Source organism: Salmo salar, chromosome ssa06 (genome assembly GCF_905237065.1).
Source record: "Salmo salar chromosome ssa06, Ssal_v3.1, whole genome shotgun sequence".
In the NCBI taxonomy this organism is placed as follows: Eukaryota; Metazoa; Chordata; class Actinopteri; order Salmoniformes; family Salmonidae; genus Salmo; species Salmo salar.
The window spans coordinates 12,337,573-12,360,829 of record NC_059447.1 but is presented as its reverse complement, the minus strand read 5'-3'; the positions used below and the strand labels follow the sequence as shown (position 1 = coordinate 12,360,829).

Below are 23,257 nucleotides of genomic sequence, written 5' to 3'. Positions count from 1 at the left end.
AATCACAAATGATAATGTTAATGAAAGTTAGTGTACTGTATCTCTGTTGTCAGTACAAAGCTATCATCAATTATGTGTTGACCTGGTTCAGAGAGGAGTGGTGATGTAGTTGAGACTAAGGACGATAGCTATATTGATAACTATAACGATAAACTATTCATAATGAAAAAACATTGGTGAGCATCCACACTAGATTAGTTTATTGTTTATCTTTTGTACAGTACACCTGTCAATCATCTGACTAAGGCCTAGGGATCCTCCTTCCTCTAGTCCCTGTGGATCCTGAACCCGTGTCGTTTTCCCGGTCTGGAGTCCTCATCTGTACCCTTATCTGTGCCCTTGGTGGTGCCCTCACCTCTCCTCCAAACGGTGCCTTCATCTCTGCTCTCAGCGGAGGCCGGGGAGCGACCCTCCGTACGGGGCGTTGAGGAGGGGTCCACACAGGGGGCCGGGGGAGTTTCCCAGCCTGCAGGTCATCTACGAAGCCCTCCACCCTGTCGAACTTGGAGCTGAGCCTTCCCAGCTCATCCTTTAGAGAGTTGAACTGTTTGTAGAGATCGCCCAGGGCCTCAGACAGGGGCTGAATTCTGGAGAGAGAGAGAAGTCGTGTCACTGAATTGCTACCCACTAGGCAAAAACTTTTTGAATCAAAGTTGTTTCCACGTCATTTCAACCAAAAAAACCTATGTGATGATGTTGAATCAACATGGGATACTGATTGGATTAGAGAAATGTCATCTACAGGATCGGTGTCCCTTATACGGGACAGTTGTTGCTTAGTATGCGATATGTGACTAGAATGGTGTTGTAAGCAACAGCCAACTTTCCGGGACATAGACATGTCTTAAATTGTCAGAAAGCTTAAATTCTTGTTAGTCTAACTGCAGTGTCCAATTTACAGTAGCTATTACAGCTAAAAAATACCATGCTGTTGTTTGAGGATAGTGCACAACACCAAAACACTTTTATCTGGTTTGATACATTCACCTCTGAAGGTAAATAATGTACTTACAATCAGTAATCTTCCTCTGATTTGTCATCCTGAGGGTCCCAGAGATAAAATGTAGTGTAGTTCTGTTTGAAAAATGTATTTTTATATTCAAATGTAGGAACTGGGTTTTACAGTTTGACCTCTGGCTACACACTCACCCCGCCCGGCCATCTAGATGTGTGAAGGTTAGTGTCTTTTCTGTAGGGAAGCTAATGATCCATCATGTATGACATCCCTGGGAGTGTGCAAACTTAAATGTTGTATTACCATAGCATTTTTATATGTTCTCTACAGTTATGTACTTGAAAAACAATTTGGCACATTTAGGACTCCTCCTGGCAGATTTGATGCAAAATATTGTGTCGTGATGTAAGTCTTCACTGGATCGGTCTGAAACGTTGTACACACACTGCTGCCATCTGGTGGACAACGTCTAAATTACATGTAGAATCCGACATCAGTGTCTGGCCTTTCACTTGCATTTAAAAGATGATGTAACAAAAAATGTGGGGAAAACAAATGTTTTGTTGTTTGTATTATCTTTTACCAGATCAAATGTGTTATATTCTCCTACATTAATTTCACATTTCCACAAACTTCAAAGTGTTTCCTTCCAAATTATATCAAGAATATGCATATCCTTGCTACAGGTCCTGAGCTACAGGCAGTTAGATTTGGATATGTAATTTTAGGCAAAAATTGAAAAAAAGGGTCCGCTCCTTAAATTAATGCAACAGAGTCTTTTTTCATTCAACTTTTAACCTACATTTTTGTTGTTGTTGATTTCTCATTAGTTGACAACTCAATCAAATTTAAATCCAAACTTGACATTTAACTGATGTCTGTGCCCAGTGGGTAGGTGCTGGTGGTGCAGCTGGCTAGTAAGCAGAGGGTCACTAGTTCTAGCAGTGGTAGGAACAGGGACAGTGAAGGAATCTATACTGTTAGCAGTACAGTGGTGCTGGTTACAGAGGTCAGTAAGGGAACAGGGACAGTGAAGGAAGCTATACTGTTAAAACTTCTTACAGCTCTTTAAGGATAGGGGGCAGTATTGACAATTTTGGAAGAAATATGTGCCCATATTAAACTGCCTCCTACTCAAACTCAGAAGCTAGGATATGCATATTATTAGTAGATTTGGATAGAAAACTCTCTGAAGTTTCTACAACTGTTTGAATGGTGTCTGTGAGTATAACAGAACTCATATGGCAAGCAAAAACCTGAGAGAAATCCTACCAGGAAGTGGAAATCTGTATGCATGGAGTCTCTTCAAATCGTTTTCTATTGAATACGCAGTGACGTAGTAATAATTGTGCACTTCCTAAGGCTTCCACTAGATGTCAACAGTCTTTACAAAGTTGTTTGAGGTGTCTACGATGAACAGAGACCGAATGAGAAGGCTTGGTAACCCAGGGAATGACATCACTTCATTGGTGCGCGTTCACGAGGGTGGATCCTCTGTTCCAAAATGTTTTTCAAGACACAGGAACCTTCCGATTGAAATATTACTGATTCTTCACATTCTAAAGGCCCTAACGATTCATGTTTTACAACGTTTGACATGTTTGAACGAACGTAAATACAACTTTTTTTTTACTTTTTGTCGTGACATTGTCCGTGCTCTTCCTACATTTGGAGTAGCTGAACTGAACGCGCGAACAACAAGGAGTTATTTGGACATAAATTATGAACTTTATCGAACAAAACAACATTTGTTGTGGACCTGGGATTCCTGGAAGTGCCTTCTGATGAAGATCATCAAAGGTAAGGGAATATTTCTAATGCAATTTATGATTTTAGATGACTCCAAAATGGCGGCTATCTGTATTGCCTACTGTATTTTTCTGAGCTCAGTACTCAGATTATTGCAAAGAGTGCTTTCCTCGTGAAGCTTTTTTGAAATCTTTCACAGCGTTAGCATGAAGGAGATGTTCATCTATAATTCTTTGAATGACAGTTTAATATTTTATCAACGTTTATGACAAGTATCTTTGTAAATTGAGGCGCTAATTCACCGGCAGTATTTGAGGGAAAATATTTTCTGAATGTCACGCACCAATGTAAAATGCTGTTTTTATATATAAATATGAACTTTATCGAACAATAAAATGCATGTATTGTGTAACATGATGTCCTAGGAGTGTCATCTGATGAAGATTGTCAAAGGTTAGTGCTGCATTTAGCTGTGTTTTGGGTATTTGTGATGCATGCTAGTTGCTTGGAAAATGTCTGTGTTTTTTTGTGTCGATGTACTCTCCTAACATAATCTAATGTTTTGTTTTTGCTGTAAAGCCTTTTTGAAATCGGACAACGTGGTTCGATTCAGGAGAAGTGTATCTATAAAATGGTGTAAAATAGTCCTATGTTTGAGAAATAGAAATTATTAGATTTGTGGTTTTGATTTCCGCTAACGGAATTGGTGTCGTAACAGGTTAACAGTACACTGGTGCTGGTTACAGAGGTCAGTAACGGAACAGGAACAGTGAAGGAAGCTATACTGAAGATGGCGCCGATGGCAAGGCCTTGCGTCTAGCTCTTAGGAAACTTTGCAGTATTTAGTTTTTTTATGTACTATTTTTTACATTATTAGCTCAGGAAATGTTTTGTCTCATTATATACAGCCGGGAAGAAATATTGGAGATTAGAGCGACGGTAACTCACCAGAACTACCAGCATTACGACCAGGAATAGGACTTCACCGAAGCAGATCCTTTGTTCGCTCTTCCCAGAGCAATTTAACTTATTCCAGAGGCCGACCCAAAACATCGGCGGCGGAGGAGAGGCACTTGAGGCAGCCTGCTGGTTCGACATAGGAGGCGCGCACACCTCCCACCGCTTCCGAGTATATTACTCGCTAATATTCAGTCTTTGGATAACAAAGTTGTTGAGCTCAGGGCAAGGATTTCTTTTCCAGAGTGACATCAGGGCCTGTAACATACTTTGTTTCACGGAAGGATGGCTCTCTCGGGATACTCTGTCGGAATCGGTCCATCCAGAGGGATTCTCAGTCCATCGCGCAGAGAGGAATACATATCTCTGCGGGAAGCAGAAGGGCGGAGGTGTGTGTTTCATGATTAATGACTCATGATGTAATTGTAGTAACATACAGGAACTAAAGTCCTTTTGTTCACCCGACCTAGAATACCTCACAATCAAATGTATTATCTCCCAAGAGAATTATCTTCAGTGATAGCCACGGTGAAGCCGATACCACGATGGCCCTCAAAGAACTTCACTGGACTTTATGCAAACTGGAAACCAGATACCCTGAGGCTGCATTTATTATAGTTTGGGATTTTAACAAAACAAATCTGAGGACTAGGTTGCCGAAGTTCTATCAACATATCGACTGTAGTACTTGCTCTGCTAAAACTCTCGACCATTGCTATTCAAATTTCCGGAATGCTTATAAGGCCCTCCCCTGACCTCCTTTTGGCGAATCTGATCATGTCTTCATCTTGCTCCTCCCTTCCTATAGGCAGAAACTCAAACAGGAAGTACCCGTGCTAAGGACTATTTAACGCTGGTCTGACCAATCAGAATCTACACTTCAGGATTGTTTTGATCACGCGGACTGGGATATGTTCCAGGTAGCTTGCAAAAATAATCTAGACGTATACACTGATACGGTGACTGAGTTTATAAGGAAGTGTATAGGAGATGTAGTACCCACTGTGACTATTAAAACCTACCCTAACCAGAAACCATGGATAGATGGCATCATTCGCGCAAAACTGAAAGTGTGAACCACTGCATTTAACCATGGCAAGGTGACTGGGAATATGGCAGAATACAAACAGTATAGTTATTCAATCCGCAAGGCAATCAAACAAGATAAACATCAGCATAGAGACAAACTCGAGTCGCAATTCAACGGCTCAGACATGAGACGTATGTGGCAGGGTCTACAGACAATCATGGACCACAAAAGAAAAACCAGCCACATAGCCGAGATCGACGTCTTCCTTCCGGACAAGCTAAACACCTTCTTTGCCCGCTTTAATAACACATTGCCACCGACGCAGCCCACAACGCAGCCCGCTACCAAGGACTGTGAGCTCTCCTTCTCCGTGGCCGGCGTGAGTAAAACATTTAAACGTGTTAACCCTCGCAAGGCTGCCGGCCCAGAAGACATCCCAAGCCATGTTCTCAGAACATGCACAGACCAGCTGGCTGGTTTGTTTACGGGCATATTCAATCTCTCCCTATCCCAGTCTGCTGTCCCCACATGCTTCATGATGGCCACCATTGTTCCTTGGCCCATGAAGGCAAAGGTAACTGATCTAAATGACTAAATGGCCCCGCAGAACTCACCTCTGTCATCATGAGGTGCTTTGAGAGACTAGTCAAGGATCAATCTCCATCACTCTGCAAACTGCTCTATCCCATCTGGACAAGAGGAATACCTACACTACCGGTCAAAAGTTTAAGAACACCTACTCATTCAAGGGTTTTTCTTTACGTTGTAGAATAATAGTGACGACATAAACTATGAAATAACACATATGGAATCATGTTTGGTACCAAAACAGTGTTAAACAAATCCAAATGCATTTTATATTTGAGATTCTTCAAATAGCCACGCTTTGACTTGATGGCAGCTTTTCACCCTCTTGGCATTCTCTCAAACAGCTTCATGAGGTAGTCACCTGGAATGCATTTCAATTAACAGGTGTGCCTTCTTAAAAGTTAATTTGTGGAATATCTTTCCTTCTTAGCGCGTTTGACCCAATCAGTTGTGTTCTAACAAGGTAGGGGGGCTATACAGAAGATAGACATATTTGGTAAAAGACCAAGTCCATATTATGGCAAGAACAGCTCAAATAAGCAAAGAGAAATGACAGTCCACCATTAATTTAAGACATGAAGGTCAGTCAATATGGAAAATGTCAAGAACTTCGAAAAGTTTCTTCAAGTGCAGTCGCAAAAACCATAGCTATAATGTGCCAAGCTATAATGAAACTGGCTCTCATGAGGACTGCCACAGAAATAGAAGACACAGAATTACCACTGCTACAGAGAATAAGTTCATTAGAGTTACCAGCCTCAGAAATTGCAGCATAAATAAATGCTTCACAGAGTCCATGTAACACACATATCTCAACATCAACTTTTTATAGGAGAATGTGTGAATCAGGCCTTCATGGTCGAATTGCTGCAAAGAAACCACTGTCAATAAAAAGAAGAGACTTGCTTGGGCCAAGAAACACGAGCAATAGACATTAGACCAGTTGAAATATGTGTTTTGGTCTGGAGTCCAAATTGGAGATTTTTGGTTACAACCGCCGTGTCTCTGTGAGACGCAGAGTAGGTGAACAGATGATCTCCACATGTGTATTTCGATCCGTAAAGCATGGGGGAGGAGGTGTTATAGTGAGGGGGTGCTTTGTGGGTGACTCTGTCTATTTAGAATTCAAGGCACACTTAACCAGCATGGCTACCACAGCATTCTGCAGAGGTACGCCATCCCATCTGGTTTGGGCTTATTGGGACTATAATTCGTTTTCAACAGGACAATGACCCAACACACCTCCAGGCTGTGTAAGGGCTATTTTACCAAGTGAGTGATGGAGTGCTGCATCAGATGACCCAGCATCCACAATCCCCCGACCTCAACCAAATTGAGATGCTTGGGATGAGTCGGACCACAGAGTGAAGGAAAAGCAGCCGACAAGTGCTCAACATATGTGGAAACTCCTTCAAGGCTGTTGGATAAGCATTCCAGATTAAGCTGGTTGAGAGGATGCCAAGAGTTTGCAAAGCTGTCATCATGGCAAAGGGTAGCTATTTGAAGAATCTCAAGTATAAAATATATTTTTATTTGTTTAACACTTTTTTTGTTACTACATGATTCCATATGTGTTATTTCATAGTTTTCATGTCTTTACTATTATTCTGCAATGTAGAAAATAGTAAAAATAAAGAAAAAGCCTTGAATGAGGAGGTGTTCTAACCCTTTTGACCGGTAGTGTAGGAAAGAATGCTGTTCATTGACTACCGCTGTTTTATAGCTCAGCATTCAACACCATAGTACCCTCCAAGCTCATCATTAAGCTCGAGGACCTGGGTCTGAACACCGCCCTGTGCTACTGGGTCCTGGATATCCTGACGGGCCGCCCCCAGGTGGTGAAGGTAGGAAACAACACCACCACTTAGCTGATCCTCAACACTGGGGCCCCACAAGGGTGCCTGCTCATCCCCCTCCTGTACTCCCTGTTCACCCATGACTGAGTGGCCAAGCACGCCTCCAACTCAATCATCAAGTTTGCAGACGACACAACAGTAGTAGGCTTGATTACTAACAATAATGAGACAGCCTACAGGGAGGAGGTGAGGGCTCACAACCTCTCACTCAACGTCAACAAAACAAAGATTATCGTGGACTTCAGGAAATAGCAGAGGGTGCACCCCCCTATCCACATTGACTGGACCACAGTTGAAAAGGTGGAAAACTTCAAGTTCCTTGGCGTACACATCACTGACAAACTGAAATGGAACACCCACACAGACAGTGTGGTGAAGAAGGCGTAACAGAGCCTCTTCAACCTCAGGAGGCTAAATACATTTGGCTTGGAACCTAAAACCCGCACAAACATTTACAGATGCACAATTGATAGCATCCTGTCGGGCTGCATCACCGCCTGGTACGGCACCTGCACTGCCCGCAACCGCAGGGCTCTCCAGAGAGTGGTGCGATCTGCCCAACACATTACCGGGGGCAAACTACCCGCCCTCCAGGACACCTACAGTACCCGATGTCACAGGAAGGCCAAAAAAGATGATCAGGGACATCAACCACCTGAGCCACTGCCTGTTCACCCGCTATCATCCAGAAGGCGAGGTCAGTACAGGTGCATCAAAGCTGGAACCGAGGGACTGAAAAACAGCTTCTATCTCAAGGCCATCAGACTGTTAAATAGCCATCACTAGCACATTAGAGGCCGCTGCTGCCTATAGACATAGAATAGAAATCACTGGCCACTTTAAGATATGGAACACTGGTCACTTTAATAATGTTTACATATCTTGCATATCTTGCATCTCAGCTGTATATACTGTATTCCCTGTGGCTCAGTTGGTAGAGCATGATGTTTGCGACGCCAGCATGGTGTGTGCAACACCAGGGTTGTGGGTTCGATTCCCACGGGGGGCCAGTACAATTATTACTTTTTTTAAATGCATGAAATGAAATGTATGCATTCACTACTGTAAATTGCTCTGGATAAGAGCGTCTGCTAAATGACTCAAATGTAAATGTTCTAGACTATTCTACTGTATATTAGTCCATGCTGCTCTGACATCGCTCGTCTATATATGTATATAGTCTTAATTCATTCCTTACTTAGATTTGTATGTATTGGGTATATGTTGTGTAATTGTTAGATATTACTGCACTGTCGGAGCTAGAAGCACAAGCATTTCTCTACAGCTGCAATAACAACCGCACAGTGGTGTCGGTTACAGAGGACAGTGAAGGAAGCTATACTGCTAGCAGTACATTGGTGCCGGTTACAGAGGTCAGAAAGGGAGCAGGGACAGTGAAGGAAGCTATACTGCTAGCAGTACATTGGTGCCAGTTACAGAGGTCAGTAAGGGAGGAGGGACAGTGAAGGAAGCTATACTGCTAGCAGTACATTGGTGCCGGTGTAACGGCCGTCGGAAGAGAGAGTAGACCAAGGTGCAGCGGAGTTAGTGTTCATCCTTACACTGGCTTCCTGTTAAGGCAAGGGCTGATTTCAAGGTTTTACTGCTAACCTACAAAGCATTACATGGGCTTGCTCCTACCTATCTTTCCGATTTGGTCCTGCTGTACATACCTACATGTATGCTACGGTCACAAGACGCAGGCCTCCTAATTGTCCCTAGAATTTCTAAGCAAACGGCTGGAGGTAGGGCTTTCTCCTATAGAGCTCCATTTTTATGGAATGGTCTGCCTACCCATGTGAGAGACGCAGACTCAGTCTCAACCTTTAAGTCTTTACTGAAGACTTATCTCTTCAGTAGGTCCTATGATTAAGTATAGTCTGGCCCAGGAGTGTGAAGGTGAACGGAAAGGCTGGAGCAACGAACCGCCCTTGCTGTCTCTGCCTTGCCGGTTCCTCTCTCTCCACTGGGATTCTCTGCCTCTAACCCTATGACAGGGGCTGAGTCACTGGCTTACTGGTGTTCTTCCATGCCGTCCATGCGTCACTTGAGTGGGTTGAGTCACTGACGTGGTCTTCCTGTCTGGGTTGGCGCCCCCCCCCTTGGGTTGTGCCGTGGCGGAGATCTTTGTGGGCTATACTCGGCCTTGTCTTAGGACGGTAAGTTGGTGGTTGGAGACATCCCTCTAGTGGTGTGGGGGCTGTGCTTTGGCAAAGTGGGTGGGGTTATATCCTGCCTGTTTGGCCCTGTCCGGGGGTATCATCGGATGGGGCCACAGTGTCTTCTGATCCCTCCTGTCTCAGCCTCTAGTATTTATGCTGCAGTAGTTTATGTGTCGGGGGGCTAGGGTCAGTCTGTTACATCTGGAGTATTTCTCTTGTCTTATCCGGTGTCATGTGTGAATTTAAATATGCTCTCTCTAATTCTCTCTTTCTCTCTTTCTTTCTTTCTCTCGGAGGACCTGAGCCCTAGGACCATGCCTCAGGACTACCTGGCATCATGACTCCTTGCTGTTCCCAGTCCACCTGGCCGTGCTGCTCCTCCAGTTTCAACTGTTCTCCCTGCGGCTATGGAACCCTGACCTGTTCACCGGACGTGCTTGTTGCACCCTCGACAACTACTATGATTATTATTATTTGACCATGCTGGTCATTTATGAACATTTTAACATCTTGACCATGTTCTGTTATAATATCCACCCGGCACAGCCAGAAGAGGACTGGCCACCCCTCATAGCCTGGTTCCTCTCTAGGTTTCTTCCTAGGTTTTTGGCCTTTCTAGGGAGTTTTTCCTAGGGAGTTTTTCCTAGCCATCGTGCTTCTTTCACATGCATTGCTTGCTGTTTGGGGTTTTAGGCTGGGTTTCTGTACAGCACTTTGAGATATCAGCTGATGTACGAAGGGCTATATAAATACATTTGATTTGATTTGATTCATCTTCAGGCATTTATTAAACAACGTGAACACTATACAAAAAACAAGAAAACCGACAGCCAAACAGTACTGTCAGGTGCAAACACGAAACAGAAACAATCCCCCACAAAACCCAAAAGGAAAAACAGGCTCCTTATGTGTGACTCCCAATCAGCAACAACGAACGACAGCTGTGCCTGATTGGGAGCCACACACACGGCCCAAAACAAAGAAGTACAAAACCATAGAAAAATTAACATAGAACGCCCACCCAATGTAACACCCTGGCCTAACCAAAGTAAAGAACAAAAAGCCCTCTCTATGGCCAGGGCGTTACACTATGGTCCTGTTTTCCAGATACAGTCCTGCAATAAAAAAGCAAGATCAAAGGAGAATCTCCATTGAAAATGTTTTTTAGTCCAGAATAAGGCTTAATCTGTGTCCGGGAAACCACACCAATATGTTTTGAACTACAAATGCAACTGAAAAGTTAGTGCACTAAATTATGACACCATGAAGTCTACACACTGCTTTACATGCTGCTTTACACGCTGCTTTACACACTGCTTTACATGTGAAATCCTAACTACAATCTAATGGATGACATCAACAAAGTCTACACACTGCTTTACACGTTGGTGAAATCCCTACTACAATCGAATGGGATGACATCATGAAGTCTACACACTGCTTTACACACTGCTTTACATGTGGTTTTACACACTGCTTTACACACTGCTTTACATGTTGTGAAATCCCAACAACAATCTAATGGGATGACATCATGAAGTCTACACACTGCTTTACACACTGCTTTACATGTTGCTTTACACATTGCTTTACACACTGCTTTACATGTAGTGAAATCCCAACTACAATCTAATGGGATGACACCAACGAAGTCAACATACTGCTTTACACGGGCCACACAGCTAAGATGTAGTCTACACACTGCTTTACACACAGCTTTACATGGGCCACACGGCTAAGATGTAGTCTACACACTGCTTTACATGTTTGTGAAATCCCTACTACAATCTAATGGGCCACGCAGCTAAAAGGCTAAAATATACACTGCTCAAAAAAATAAAGGGAACACTTAAACAGCACAATGTAACTCCAAGTCAATCACACTTCTTTGAAATCAAACTGTCCACTTAGGAAGCAACACTGATTGACAATACATTTCACATGCTGTTGTGCAAATGGAATAGACAACAGGTGGAAATCATAGGCAATTAGCAAGACACCCCCAATAAAGGAGTGGTTCTGCAGGTGGTGACCACAGACCACTTCTCAGTTCCTATGCTTCCTGGCTGATGTTTTGGTCACTTTTGAATGCTGGCGGTGCTTTCACTCTAGTGGTAGCATGAGATGGAGTCTACAACCCACACAAGTGGCTCAGGTAGTGCAGCTCATCCAGGATGGCACATCAATGCGAGCTGTGGCAAGAAGGTTTGCTGTGTCTGTCAGCGTAGTGTCCAGAGCATGGAGGCGCTACCAGGAGACAGGCCAGTACATCAGGAGACGTGGAGGAGGCCGTAGGAGGGCAACAACCCAGCAGCAGGACCGCTACCTCCGCCTTTGTGCAAGGAGGAGCAGGGGGAGCACTGCCAGAGCCCTGCAAAATGACCTCCAGCAGGCCATAAATGTGCATGTGTCTGCTCAAACGGTCAGAAACAGACTCCATGAGGGTGGTATGAGGGCCCAACGTCCACAGGTGGGGGTTGTGCTTACAGCCCAACACCATGCAGGATGTTTGGCATTTGCCAGAGAACACCAAGATTGGCAAATTCGCCACTGGCGCCCTGTGCTCTTCACAGATGAAAGCAGGTTCACACTGAGCACATGTGACAGACGTGACAGAGTCTGGAGACGCCGTGGAGAACGTTCTGTTGCCTGCAACATCCTCCAGCATGACCGGTTTGGCGGTGGGTCAGTCATGGTGTGGGGTGGCATTTCTTTGGAGGGCCGCACAGCCCTCCATGTGCTCGCCAGAGGTAGGCTGACTGCCATTAGGTACCGAGATGAGATCCTCAGACCCCTTGTGAGACCATATGCTGGTGCGGTTGGCCCTGGGTTCCTCCTAATGCAAGACAATGCTAGACCTCATGTGGCTGGAGTGTGTCAGCAGTTCCTGCAGGAGGAAGGCATTGATGCTATGGACCGCCCGTTGCCCAGACCTGAATCCAATTGAGCACATCTGGGACTTCATGTCTCGCTCCATCCACCAACGCCACGTTGCACCACAGACTGTCCAGGAGTTGGTGGATGCTTTAGTCCAGGTCTGGGAGGAGATCTCTCAGGAGATCATCCGCCACCTCATCAGGAGCATGCCCAGGCGTTGTAGGGAGGTCATACAGGCACGTGGATGCCACACACACTACTGAGCCTCATTTTGACTTGTTTTAAGGACATTACATAAAAGTTGGATCAGCCTGTAGTGTGGTTTTCCACTTTAATTTTGAGTGTGACTCCAAATCCAGACCTCCATGGGTTGATAAATTGGATTTCCATTGATTATTTTTGTGTGATTTTGTTGTCAGCACATTCAACTATGTAAAGAAAAAAGTATTTAATAAGATTATTTAATTCATTCAGATCTAGGATGTGTTATTTTAGTGTTCCCTTTATTTTTTTGAGCAGTGTATATAAAAATAAAATATGATGGAAAACATCTCATTGTGTCATTTGCAGGAAACATCAGGACAGAAGACATGGGAAACTAGAGCCTCATTAAACATCAATGACATTCTTCATCAATGAGAGATGTTTTCTGGCTTAATGTCAAGCTATTTTACTGTGCACTGCAGCCTATTATTGGAGAGTGAGCGCTTACAGTAAACATGCTGGTACACATGTGTGTTATTGTCTGCCTGCAGGACTCAGAGTAGGAACACTGAGTCTCTCCAGGACTGGTTGGATTGCTGCTAGCTAGTCGTTTTTGATGTCTCAGCCAGAACTCTCAGTTCACCATCCAGAGCAGAGTGCTGACCTGGGATCAGGTCCTCTCTGTCCATATAATATTATTCATTACGATCTAAAACTGATCCCAGATCAGCACTCCTCACTACTCTGAAATGCTTTGTGTTTACAGGCCCAGGAGGCTGCTGCTGTTACAGATCTTCTAACTGGAACTTTCCATACTGAGGTCATTACCGAAAGGTTGCAAGATCGAATCCCCGAACTGACAAGGTAAAAATCTGTCGTTCTGCCCCTAAACAAGGCAGTTAACTCACTGTTCCTAGGCCGTCATTGTAAATAAGAATTTGGTCTTAACTGACTTGCCTAGTTAAATGAAGGTAAAATAAAAATAATAAAAAATTACACATACAGTGCATTTGGAAAGTATTCAGACCCCTTCACATTTTGTTACGTTACAGCCTTATTCAAAAATGATTAAATCATTACCACCCCTCATTCTACACACAATACCCCATAATGGCAAAGCAACATTTTTCTTTGCAAATGTAAGGGTCTCCCGAGTGGGGCAGCGGTCTAAGGCACTGCATTGCAGTGCTAGAGGAGTCACTACAGACCCGGTTTCGACCCCAGGCTGTATCACAACCGACCATTATTGGGAGTCCAAAGGGAGGCGCACAATTGGCCCAGCGTTATCTGGGTTAGGGGATGGTTTGGTCGGGACGGCTTTACTTGGCTCATCGCGCTCTAGCGACTCCTTGTGGCGGGCTGGGCGCCTAAGTTGTCAGTTGAACTGTGTTTCCTCCGACACAATTGTGCGGCTGGCTTCCGGGTTAAGCAGACAGGTATTAAGAAGCACGGTTTGGTGGGTCATGTTTCTGAGGTTTGGGAGGTCATGTTTCCGGAGCCCGGAGGCAAAATTGGGGAGAAATAGGGGATAAAATATATATTTTTAAATTAACGGAAACAACCATTTACGTAAGTATTCAGACCCTTTACTCAGTGCTTTGTTGAAGCTCCTTTGGCAGCGATTACAGCCTAGAGTCTTCTTGGGTATGGAGCTACAAGCTTGGTACACCTGTATTTCAGGAGTTTCTTCCATTCTTCTCTGCAGATCGACACAAACTCTGTCAGGTTGGATGGGGAGCGTCTCTGCACAGACATTTTCACGTCTCTCCAGAGATGTTTGATCAGGTTCAAGTCCGGGCTCTGGCTGGGCCACTCAAGGACATTCAGAGACTTGTCCCCGAAGCCACTCCTGTGTTGTCTTGTCTGTGTGCTTAGGGTCGTTGTCCTGTTGGAAGGTTAACCTTTGCCCCCAGTCTGAAGTCCTGAGCACTCTGGAGCAGGTTTTCATCAAGGATCTCTCTGAAACTTGCTTCGTTAATCTTTCCCTCGAAGCTGAATAGTTTCCCAGTCCCTGCCATGGAAAAACATCCCTACAGCATGATGCTGCCACCACCATGCTTCACCGTAGGGATGGTGCCAGGTTTCCTCCAGATGTGACACTTGACATTCAGGCAAATTAGTTCAATCAAATAGTTAAATCAGACCGGAGAATCTTGTTTCTAATGGTCTAAGAGTCCTTTAGGTGCCTTTTGGCAAATTCCAAGTGGGCTGTCATGTGCCCTTTGCTGAGGAGTGGCTTCCGTCTGGCCACTCTACCATAAAGGTTTTGATTGGGTGAAAGGTGCAGAGATGGTTGTCCTTCTGGAAGGTTCTCCCATCTCCACAGATGAACTCTGGAGCTCTGTCAGAGTGACCATCGGGTTCTTGGTCACCTCCCTGACCAAGGCCCTTCTCCCCCGATTGCTCAGTTTGGCTGGGTGGCCAGCTCTAGGAAGAGTGTTGGTGGTTCAAAACTTCTTCCATTTACAGTTTTTCCCAATTGCTAAAACACAATTTTGCAAACTAGGCTGGTTTTATCAAAATACTTAACACAATTCACAAAACCACACACCCAAACTGCAAAATACCTCATATATCCTGCAAAATGAAGCACTGCAACCAAAACTACATATAGCATTATCAAAATCAAACGTTTGCACGAAATGGCACACACTTCATTCATATTACCAGATTTTTGTCTAACCAACTACAAACTGTTGGGCATAATTGTCACGTCCTGACCAGTGAAAGAGGTCATTTGCCATAGTAGTATGGTCAGGGCGTGGCAGGGGGGGGTTTGTTTTGTATGTATTTTGGTTTTTCTGTTTATATGTGGGTTTTTCTAGTATTCTATTTCTATGTTTTGTTTTCCATGTTTTGGCCGGGTATGGTTTCCAATCAGAGGCAGGTGTCTTTCGTTGTCTCTGATTGGAAGCCATACTTAGGCAGCCTGTTTTCCTTTGGGGTTTGTGGGTAGTTGTTTTCTGTTTTGTCTGAGTACCTTACGGAACTGTTGGCTGTCATTTTGTTATTTTGTTTAAGTGTTCTCATAAAATAAAGTAAGAATGAGCACCTTGGTCCCCTTTCAACGACTCCTTTGACAATAATGAAAAGTACTCTCATCTTTAGTATGCTTTGCCATAATACTAAAATAGTTCAAATTGTAGAAAATTCTTCAGATGCACAGAAATATTTGCAGATACACACACACATGTTGTTGAAACATTTTATTTGTTATTTTTCACCAAACAATTTAGTGCAACATATGCACTGCAGATATATTTACATTGGACTGAACAAAAATATGCTCACAAAAAAACAGTAAACTGAAAAAGAAAATTGCAGAAAAAATGTGCAGAAACAATATATAGAAAAAAAAAGAGGCAAGACAAATAATTAGGCAGCATCTTGCTGCACAGCTGGGTCTGGCCACAACGCCTCGTCCACATCACAGGCAATATCTTCCCTTGCCAGACATCGAGGAAAGAAGCACCTTGAGTGCCTTATACATTCCTGGATCACACCCACATCAATCTCATCACATGCCTCTTCCATAGCTTGCACAAGAGGCATGAGCACAAAGGGCTGCCGGTCGTCTACCTTCCACCGCCATGCCGAAAAGAACCCTTCTATGGGGTTCAGAAATGGTGAGTATGGTGGGAGGTATTGCACGAGAAATGGTGGGTGGTCAGCAAACCAGTTTTGGACTGGGGCTGCACGATGAAAGCTCACGATGTCCCATACTACAACGTACCGGGTTCTTTGATGGTCTGCTTCATTCATACGCTCTGGTGGTATGAGAATGTTGTGGAGTCTGTCCAGAAATGTGAGAATATGGGCTGTGTTGTATGGTCCAAGGTTGGCATGACGGTGGAGGACACCATGCGTATTGGAGATGGCAGCGCACATTGTGATGTTCCCACCACGTTGGCCAGGAACATCTATAATGGCTCTGTGGCCAATGACGTTTCTCCCCCTTCTTCTGGTCTTTGCTAGGTTGAACCCAGCCTCATCTATAAAGATTAACTCATTTGGGATTGCATGAGCATCCATTTCCAGTACTCCCTGTAAACAAAGAACAAAAGCTGTCAATATGGTGTTATCCAGTACACTGGGAAACAATGTTGCGTGTAGTGTACTGCAGTCAATATTGTACTTACATCCACATATGCTCGTCTGACCTCTTTGTTTCTTTGAGAGTCTCTCTCAAACGGCACCTTATAAAGTTGTTTCATTCTGATTTGGTTTCGCTTGAGAATACGAGCCAATGTGGACAGACTGACTCATTGAATGTTGTTGAATATGGTGTTGTCTTGGATGATGTGGCTTTGAATTTCTCGTAATCTGATTTCATAATTTTCCAAAACCAAGTTTACAATGGCAGCTTCCTCCACCATGGTTGCGTCTCTCAGTCCTTTAGAAAAAAAATATATATATAGGACTTGGACAATGCAGCCTTGTCACGCCCTGGCCATAGAGAGGGTTTTATTCTCTATTTTGGTTAAGTCAGGGTGTGACTAAGGTGGGCATTCTATGTCCTTTTTTCTATGTTTTTGTATTTCTTTGTTTTGGCCTGGTATGGCTCTCAATCAGGGACAGCTGTACATTGTTGTCGCTGATTGGGAGCCATACTTAGGTAGCCTGTTTTCCTTTGGGTTTTGTGGGTGGTTATTTTCTGTTTCGTGAGTATTACCTGACAGAACTGTTTGGCTGTCATTTTGCTTATTTTGTTTAAGTGTTCACTAGAAATAAATACATGATGAGCACTATCCATGCTGCGCCTTGGTCTACTCTTTCAGACGGCCGTTACAGAACCACCCACCTTCAACGGACCAAGCAGCATGGTATGGAGGAGCAGAGGGTTCAGGACTCCTGGACTTGGGAAGAGATACTGGACGGAAAGGGACCCTAGAGACAGGCTGGAGAATACCGCCGCCCACCGGAGGAGATAGAGGCAGCGAAGGCAGAACGGCATTTCTGGGAGGATCGGCTGGCACAGCAAGAAGAGGAGAGGCAGCCCCAAGATTTTTTTTGGGGGGGGGCACATGGGACGATCGGCGGAGCCGAGGATGGAACCAGAGCCAGTCGGGGTGAAGTTGGAGGTGAGCGAAGGGAGCGAAGCAGAGACCGTGAAGGAGTTGATGGGGAGATTGGAGGAGAGAGCTATGAGAGAGCTGCTGTGTTGGTGCATGAGGCACGACATTCGCCCTACGGAGCGTGTCCTCGAATTGATGTCACCTGAGTCAGCTCTCTATACTCGTCCTGAGGTGCGTGCTAGCCGTCTGGTGAAGACTGTGCCAGCCCCACGCACCAGGCCTCCTGTGCGCCTCCCCAGCCCTGCACGTCTTGTGCCAGCTTGGCGCTCCAGACCTCCAGTGCGCCTCCACAGCCCGGAGAGACCTGCGCCCGCTCCACGCACGGTTTCCCCAGTTCGCCTGGAGAACCCAGTGCGGCTTGAGCCAACTCCCCGTGCTTACCGTGGCGAGCATTTGACTGGTCAGGCCCTGTGCTATGGGGTGATGCGCATGGTGTCGAGGCCGAGCATCCACAGGCTGGTGTGCTCGGTGCCAGCGTTCCGCATTTGCCGGGGGAAGCGGGCACCCAGCCAGTACGGGTGGTGCCAGTCCTGCGCTCGAGACCGCCAGTGCGCCTTCATGGCCCAGTGTATCCGGTGCCTGCTCCCAGAGCCAGGCCTCCTGCATGTCTCTCCAGCCGGGTGAGTCCTGTGCCTGCTCCCAGAGCCAGGCCTCCTGCATGTCTCCCCAGCCTGGTGCATCCTGCGCCAGAGCCTGCTGCCTGTCCGGAGCTGCCAGAGCCGCCCGCCTGTCCGGCGCTGCCAGAGCCGCCCGCCAGTCCGGCGAAGCCAGAGTCGCCCACCAGTCCGGGGCCCGCGGCGAGGGACCCCGCTCTAGAGGCGCCACCAAAGTTGGGTGAGCCAGTGGTGGAGCAGGGTCTGCGTCTCGCCCCTGAGCCGCCACCGTGGATAGATGCCCACCTGGACCCTTCCCTATAGGTTTAGGTTTTGCGGCCAGAGTCCGCACCTTTGGGGGGGGGTACTGTCACGCCCTGGCCATAGAGAGGGTTTTATTCCCTATTTTGGTTAGGCCAGGATGTGACTTGGGTGGGCATTCTATGTCCTTTTTTCTATGTTTTTGTATTTCTTTGTTTTGGCCTGGTATGGCTCTCAATCAGGGACAGCTGTACATCGTTGTCGCTGATTGGGAGCCATACTTAGGTAGCCTGTTTTCCTTTGGGTTTTGTGTGTGGTTATTTTCTGTTTCATGAGTATTACCTGACAGAACTGTTTGGCTGTCGTTTTGCTTATTTTGTTTAAGTGTTCACTAGAAATAAATACATGATGAGCACTATCCACGCTGCGCCTTGGTCTACTCTTTCAGACGGCCGTTACAAGCCTAAAGACATTTCCCCCACAGTAGAGTAAATTCTACAGGAAATTTGTGCAGTTAGTGTATGACATCAGCCATTCATGAAGTAAACAGGTGTCACCCAACTGATACACTATGACATGGGGTGTACTACATAGTGTGAAAGAAATTTTGGTTACATACCTGTACTCCAGTCTAAATGTCCGGATGACACAGGCGACAGTAAAACGGCTCAAGTTGGGCTTCACTCTCTGTCCAGCCTCTCGCATTGTCAGCCCATGGTTGATGACATGATCAACTAAGGTTGCTCTAATTTCATTTGAAAGTTGTTGTCTTCTTTGGCCATGAACTCCTCTACCAGCTCTACCCCTACCTCTCACTCTTCCTCCCCTTCTCATTCTCACCCTTCCTCTTCCTTTCTCTGCAACGGCTTCCATTGTTGTTGTAAAACAAAAGGTGCTCACCTGTGGTCTTTCATAGTGCTTACTTCCTGATTGAAGTGATAACAATTAACCATTGAGGTGTTTGGCCAGGTGACACATGTATTGGCCAATTAGCTCATGTAGTGTCATTTTGAATGGCAGTGTTTTGAAATGGCAAACATGTGACTTTATGTCAGATTGTTGTGTCTTATGCAGAGAATCGTGTGCAGTGCATTTAAAAAGTGCCATTTTGAATTGCAAAATGTGTGTAAAGCAGAAAATGTGTTTAGACTTTTGGAGACTTGAGAAGAGGTTTTGCTCTCTGTGTGTCAGTTTAAATAATTGTGCTGTGCATGTCATTTTAGTGTGTTAGCAATTGGAAAAACTTTAATAAGGATGGAGGCAACTGTGTTCTTGGGGATCTTCAGAGATTTTGGGGTACCCTTCCCCAGATCTGTGCCTCGACACAATCCTGTCTAGAAGCTCTACGGACAATTCCTTCGACCTCATGGCTTGGTTTTTGCTCTGACATGCAACTGTGGGACCTTATATAGACAAGTGTGTGCCTTTCCAAATCATGTCCAATAAATTGAAGTTACCACAGCTGGACTCCAATGAAGTTGTAGAAACATCTCAAGGATAATCAATGGAAACAGAATGCACCTGAACTCAATTTAGAGTCTCATAGCAAAGGGTCTGAATACTTGTGTAAATAAGGTATTTCAGTTTTTTTTATATATTACATTTGCAAAAATGTCTAAAAACCTGTTTTTGTTATATCATTATGGGGTATTGTGTGTAGATTGATGAGATTATTATTTTTTAAATCCTTTTTAGAATAAGGCTGTAATGTAACAAAATGTGGGAAAAAGTCAAGGAGTCTGAATACTTTCCGAAAAGCACTGTATATCAATTGTTTAGCTGGAATGGAATGTTCGTATCCTGATCACTGTATCTCTCTTTCATATCTCTCTTTCTGACACGTGGTGATGATGTCACCTACCTGACGTATTCTGGCAGGACAGAGGCGTGATCGTTGATCAGCAGGTCCTTCACTTGGTTCATGATGGCATACTTCCAGTTGTCCAGCACCTGGGTCAGGTTGGAACAGATCTTCGTCTGGCTTTTATCTGCTGGAGATGACATGGGAATGTTCATTCACCCCTCAGAAACAGAAGGTAGATTATACTGTACTGTACCACTGGCTGATCATGTCTTGAAGATAATAAGCTATTAGAACACAATATCATTCAATATTAATGGATGTATAGAACATACTGCTGGAAGTGTGCTACATAAGAGACTCTACAAACACATACAGGAAGTAGATGACATACTAGTGACTGTGTCTGGGCTGCCTTAGCTCTATCCAAGAGACTTTACAAGCACATACAGGAAGTAGATACATACTGGTACTGTGTCTGGTCTCCCTTACCTATATCAAAGAGACTCTACACATACAGGAAGTTGATTACATATTAGGACTGTGTCTGGTCTGCCTTACCTTTGTCAAAGAGACTATACACATACAGGAAGTAAATTACATACTAGTGATTGTGTCTGGTCTCCCTTACCTCCCTTACCTCTACCTTTACCAAAGAGTCTTTACATATACAGGAAGTAGACCACATACTAGTGAGTGTGTCTGGTCTATCTTACCTCTATCAAAGAGACTCTACACATACAGGAAGTACATTACATACTAGTGATTGTGTCTGTTCTGCCTTACCAAAGAGATTCTATACATACAGGAAGTAGACTAGATACTAGTGACTGTGTCTGGTCTATCTTACCTCTATCAAAGAGACTACTCATACAGGAAGTAGATGACATACTAGTGACTGTGCCACTAGGCTACAATTCCATTTACTTTTGATACTTAAGTATTTTTAAAACCAAATACTTTTAGACTTTTATACAAGTAGTATTTTACTGGGTGACTTTTAGTTTTACTTGAGACATTTTCTATTAAGGTATCTTTACTTTTACTCAAGTATGAGAATTTAGTACTTTTTCTACAACTGTATACAGGAAGAAGATTACATACTAGCAGGGGCGGTTCTGGGGGGGGAGCAGGGGGGTCAGTGACCCTGTGAAAACAATTTTGGACCCCCTTGTGGCCCCCTTAAATGTGGAGTATGAAATCATTTTTACATTACTAATTTTTGCTATCGTTCTTTTTTTACGTCCGTTATTAGACAGTGTCAACGCGGAACACTAATGATTATGAACATGGTATTTTGCCTGCTAATGCCTGCAATGCAGTGAAGAAAACGATATGACAACAATAACGTCTAATGTAACTGGCCACTCTAACAGTACAACTGGCCCCAGCTTGGCCACCCCAGTTGAAATGGTCTAGAACTGCCACTGCATACTAGTGATTGTGTCTGGGCTGTCTTACTGTACCTCTATCATAGAGACTCTACACATACAGGAAGTAGATTACATACCAGTGACTGTGTCTGGTCTGCCTTAACTCTATCAAAGAGATTCTACACATACAGGAAGTAGATTACATACTAGTGACTGTGTCTGGTCTGCCTTACCTCTTTCCCACTCTGATGTCTCCTGCTTCCACTTCTGAGAGACACACAGAGAGAGCAGGGACAGCAGGGCTACAGCCCTCCTCATCATCATCTTCATCAGAAAAAAAATCTAATGTTATTGGTCACATGCAGCAAATACAACAGGTGTAGATTTTACAGTGAAATGCTTACTTATGAGCTCATTCCCAACAACAACATCATTATCAGTCATTCAACCCCTCCACTATGTCTGACAGAGACAAGTCTACATGTGAGGATCTGGAACCAGTGTCACCTCAGGACAACCTCTCAGTGACAAGGGGTGCAGAACACAGTACAAACATCATACATGCTGAACTGGTTTTTATTTGACCTTTATTTAATTAGGCAAGTCAGTTAAGAACAAATTCTAATTTACAACAACAGCCCAGGAACACAGGATTAACTGCTTGTTCAGGGTCAGAATGACAGATTTTTACCATGTCAGCTCGGGAATTCGTTCCAGCAACCTCTTGGTTCCTGGCCCAACTCTCTAACCACTAGGCTACCTGCTGCCACTTCCTGTTTACATCTCAAAGTTGATGACTATTGATTGGACCTGGTTCTATAGATGGTTAGTCTGTGTCTTTGTAGTCCAACACTCAGACCCGAGTGGTGATTATTAGAGAATAGTCTCTCTGTGCAAAAGCAGATAAAACACCATCATTATGTGATTGGTTTAACTGGAAGTTGTTACTTCAGCTTGGCACAGAACAACCCCCCCATCAGTTAGATGAAGAATCAGTATAATATCTGAAGTTGATGTGATGTTAGCATGTCATATTATTTACACATGCATTCATCTCAGACTAGTTCATGTTCACATTCCATTTGACATGCAGATATCCAGTGGATGATGGTTTCACAATAGAAAACCTTTTCCTCTGTAAATACATCTAATATCATTCAATCAATATTGAATATTGATCACTATTATCCAGTGATCTCTGCTAGTGTATCTGTAGATACTCAATAAATCAATCAATAAAATGTATTTATTTTTACATCAGCTGATTTCACAAAGTACTATACAGAAAACCAGCCTAAAACCCCAAACAGCAAGCAATGCAGATGTAGAAGATACTGTAGCTGACTGTGAAGCTGAGCTGTCAGCTGGTTTATCCCCAGACCAGATTAGACCAGATTAGACCAGACCAGACCAGATTAGATCAGATTATACCAGACTAGTCCAGATTAGACCAGACCAGACCAGATTATACCAGACTAGTCCAGATTAGACCAGACCAGACCAGATTATACCAGACCAGACCAGATTAGACCAGATTAGACCAGACTAGACCAGACTAGACCAGATTAGACCAGACCAGACTAGACCAGACCAGACCAGTGTGAGGTAGTAATCCAGTATGACTGAAGCTCTGCAGGAAAACAGGATGTGGACAGCTCTCTAATAAACTGTAGTGTTACAGTGAAATGACATCTCTAAAGTCTGGCCCCAGATACAGTGGAGGTATTTGATGTGGAAGCAGCATCCATCCTCCTTCCCCCTCGTCCTTCCTCCTCC

General features: G+C 44.4%; 3 protein-coding genes across 3 annotated transcripts in view; all 3 read right to left on the bottom strand.

Moving 5' to 3' along the window:
• Positions 1-23,257, bottom strand: part of LOC106606263 (immunoglobulin lambda-1 light chain) — a 147,299-nt gene that overhangs the window by 90,250 nt on the left and 33,792 nt on the right. The gene's annotated exons all lie outside the window — the stretch shown is intronic.
• Positions 1-23,257, bottom strand: part of LOC106606373 (Ig lambda chain C region) — a 142,692-nt gene that overhangs the window by 97,671 nt on the left and 21,764 nt on the right. The gene's annotated exons all lie outside the window — the stretch shown is intronic.
• Positions 242-21,811, bottom strand: LOC123743344 (uncharacterized). The gene is made up of 3 exons (XM_045719544.1): positions 21,715-21,811; positions 20,169-20,298; positions 242-587 (listed from the first exon to the last, which is right to left on the bottom strand). Exons 1-3 carry the CDS (start codon positions 21,809-21,811, stop codon positions 242-244), a joined length of 573 nt encoding a protein of 190 aa, XP_045575500.1.

Bases quoted from the DNA above. Each gene is read 5' to 3' on its own strand.
- LOC123743344 (XM_045719544.1), bottom strand. From the start codon at position 21,811: ATGAAGATGATGATGAGGAGGGCTGTAGCCCTGCTGTCCCTGCTCTCT. The intron at 20,299-21,714 runs GTAAGGCAGACC...TGTCATCTCCAG, and splicing joins GACATCAGAGTGGGAAAGAG to CAGATAAAAGCCAGACGAAG. The intron at 588-20,168 runs GTAGGTGACATC...CTCTCTCTCCAG, and splicing joins GTCCTGCCAGAATACGTCAG to AATTCAGCCCCTGTCTGAGG.